At 46.1% G+C, this 2,500-nt stretch overlaps 1 protein-coding gene across 3 annotated transcripts in view; it reads left to right on the top strand.

Annotated features, from left to right (window-relative positions):
- The window catches only part of LOC126581786 (glycerol-3-phosphate acyltransferase 3), a 10,689-nt gene that overhangs the window by 2,091 nt on the left and 6,098 nt on the right, over window positions 1-2,500 (top strand). For all 3 annotated transcript variants that reach the window (XM_050245667.1, XM_050245666.1, XM_050245665.1), the window contains exon 2: window positions 2,399-2,500. This exon is cut by the window's right edge and continues 540 nt beyond it. In XM_050245667.1, the coding sequence (XP_050101624.1) occupies window positions 2,399-2,500 (102 nt within the window). The remainder of the gene's footprint in view (window positions 1-2,398) is intronic.

The following is a 2,500-nucleotide window of genomic DNA, read 5'->3' as shown; positions in this document are numbered from 1 at the left end:
AAGATCGATTCACGCCTTCCACAGAAAAAAGAGAGAAATCCGGAGGTCTTCAACTTGGCCATTGGTGCATACCGGCCACCGCGACCTTATAGCAGGCCATGTTTAGTCGTGTGGAACACTCAGAAACACCGCAATGACCCGAAGAGCACGGACGAGAAGGTGGGTCAGGCTGTGACTACTCGATCACAATGCCACGAACGCTGGCTAACGAAACGGGTAGCCGAGCGGATAGGAAGGCGCATGAAGAGTCCCGGGTGGTTGGGGGGTCGCTTGATACTTGACTCCTGTCCTGATGCATGGCTTAGGCAGCACAAGTCCAGTGCATAAGCTGAGTGGACACGTGCCACGCGAATGTTTCATTGCCGCTGGCGACTGGCCTGCTAGATTTCATTTTACGCCAACGTTTTGCGCGCATTGCGGTTCCGGATATGCCGTTCTGGACGCCAGTACGCCAGTGGCGCCTCTGCCTCACTCGCCTTATCGGTGTGAAGCCTTTGATATTTGCAATATTGTGTAAATGGGGTGCCATCACTCTGGATGCACTCCTCGTCGACCGAACGACCAGGTGACCAACCGTTGAACCCAATCAGGCGATTGTATTGCCTTCGAAAAGGATGGGAATACGCAGCTGTGAGCAGTCGGGGATGATTAGATAGGCAAATGGCACAAAACATGCTCTAAAAGAACGCGCTTTTTTAATGGTTGTTTTTGTTTCTTATCACTCATTGGCCTCTCACAAGCACCCAAGAAAAGCGATAAAGTGTGCTCGATCGAGCGACGAACGGGGTGGTCTGATTATGGTTGGCCATGCACGATTTCATTATTTTGAGCCTCTTTGTCGCCACACTCCGTCCGAGCGTAACCGATAAAAGCAGGCGGCGGCAGGTATTAACGATTGATGTGACGTATTTAAAAGGATGATGATTTGCACATATTTCCGCCACTTGATGATTGCGCGGTAGATTAGATTGTGTTTCGGAGCTTGTAAAGCCCAACCACAACATTCTAGAACAGTTGAAACCCAACGGCCACTATCCTACTAGGACACAAATACATTGAATCTAATCAACAAATGATCCGCCTAAACTGTTTATCCGTTTAGTCGCAGATCCTACCCATGCGCCGTGTTAACATGGATTTGAGTGACATTTTGCATCACTCGCATGATGGCAGACACACTACCCTTCTCACTGGGTGCGCGTAGTTTGCTTACCAATTACTTTATTTATTTGCTCGATTACCCTCTCCACTCGGAGGCGCGCCATTCTCGCGCGGGCACATACTACACCCATGCATTTGGGCTACAAGTAAGAATTCGCTCCAGAGGTGATGCGAATACATAGAGACGGCATGACGCAATCACAGCAAACCTCTACGGAGTTTCTCGAATTGAAGGCCCCGAAGAGAATAGAGCTCGGATTGCGGTTAGGTCAGGGTGCGGCGTCAGTAGTATCAGCTGTTATTTCCGAATGACATTCGTTGCGATGCATCACAGAGCGCCTACGACGCCATTCAATATGCCCGTGCCAGATTCGTCTTGTAGAGGGTTTCTTTGTGTCACCAAGGAAACCATTACTTCAGGCCGTCAGGCGTCGGGTCACGTCCGACAGTGAGTAGCATCAGTTAGAAAGGGAACAAGGAGCAACGGGTGGCAACAATCAGGTCGAACAACGAGTTCTGTTATGGTAAAAATTAATGACTCACATTGGCCGCAATTTGATGCTGCAGATTTCATATGATGAGAAATTAGTGGCTTTCGATTGACAAATTCTGCCGAAAGGCCAATTTGTTGTGCAATATTTTTGTTAGAAAAGGTAGTCAAACCTGCTTGCTTTGGTTAGCCTTAACCCGGCTTCTCCAGACTCATTTCACGCTTTCGCCGTGCATCGTGGCGGGTCGAAATGAATGAAACAGAATCTGCATTCCATTAAATCCATCGATTTCGTCATAGCCGCAGAAACTGTATGGGTGGAAAATGAAGATGAATCGTTCGAATCGCAGTAACCTTCAAGGCGAAACATGCGCGCTCGAAGAGAAGCTCGCTCTAGGGTTTTTTTTTTACCATACAGTCTCTTGAGCAGACTGTGGTATTGACCTCTGTTCGGATGATGCTGATCGTAATAAAAAAAATCGATTCTCCGTTCGGTCATTTATGATGAGATATTGCTTTTTTTTGCGCTGCTCTTAATTTATGTACGTCATAAGATAACATTTTAGATTTTTTTTTCACGATAGTCATTATGTCGCTAATTATCAGAGGAATCTTCCAGAAGATTGGGTGTTTTTTTATTTCATTTAAAGCTAAAATTTATGGTACTGGTACTATTATTAATTATAAAAATTAACAGAATGTTGTAAAAATAGATATTAACTTACCTGATTTGAATATTCTTTTCAGTTCGGACGACAGAATATTGAAATTGTTCGGCAACAGCAGTACGCCAACATAACGCGGTCAGAACCGGAAGAGGATGAGCTTCCTGCCACTGACAGTACCGAT

The sequence above is a fragment of the Anopheles aquasalis genome, chromosome 2 (assembly GCF_943734665.1).
Source record: "Anopheles aquasalis chromosome 2, idAnoAquaMG_Q_19, whole genome shotgun sequence".
NCBI classification, from domain to species: Eukaryota; Metazoa; Arthropoda; class Insecta; order Diptera; family Culicidae; genus Anopheles; species Anopheles aquasalis.
The sequence above is the reverse complement of the archived record's forward strand: the minus strand, read 5'-3'. Positions and strand labels throughout refer to the sequence as shown.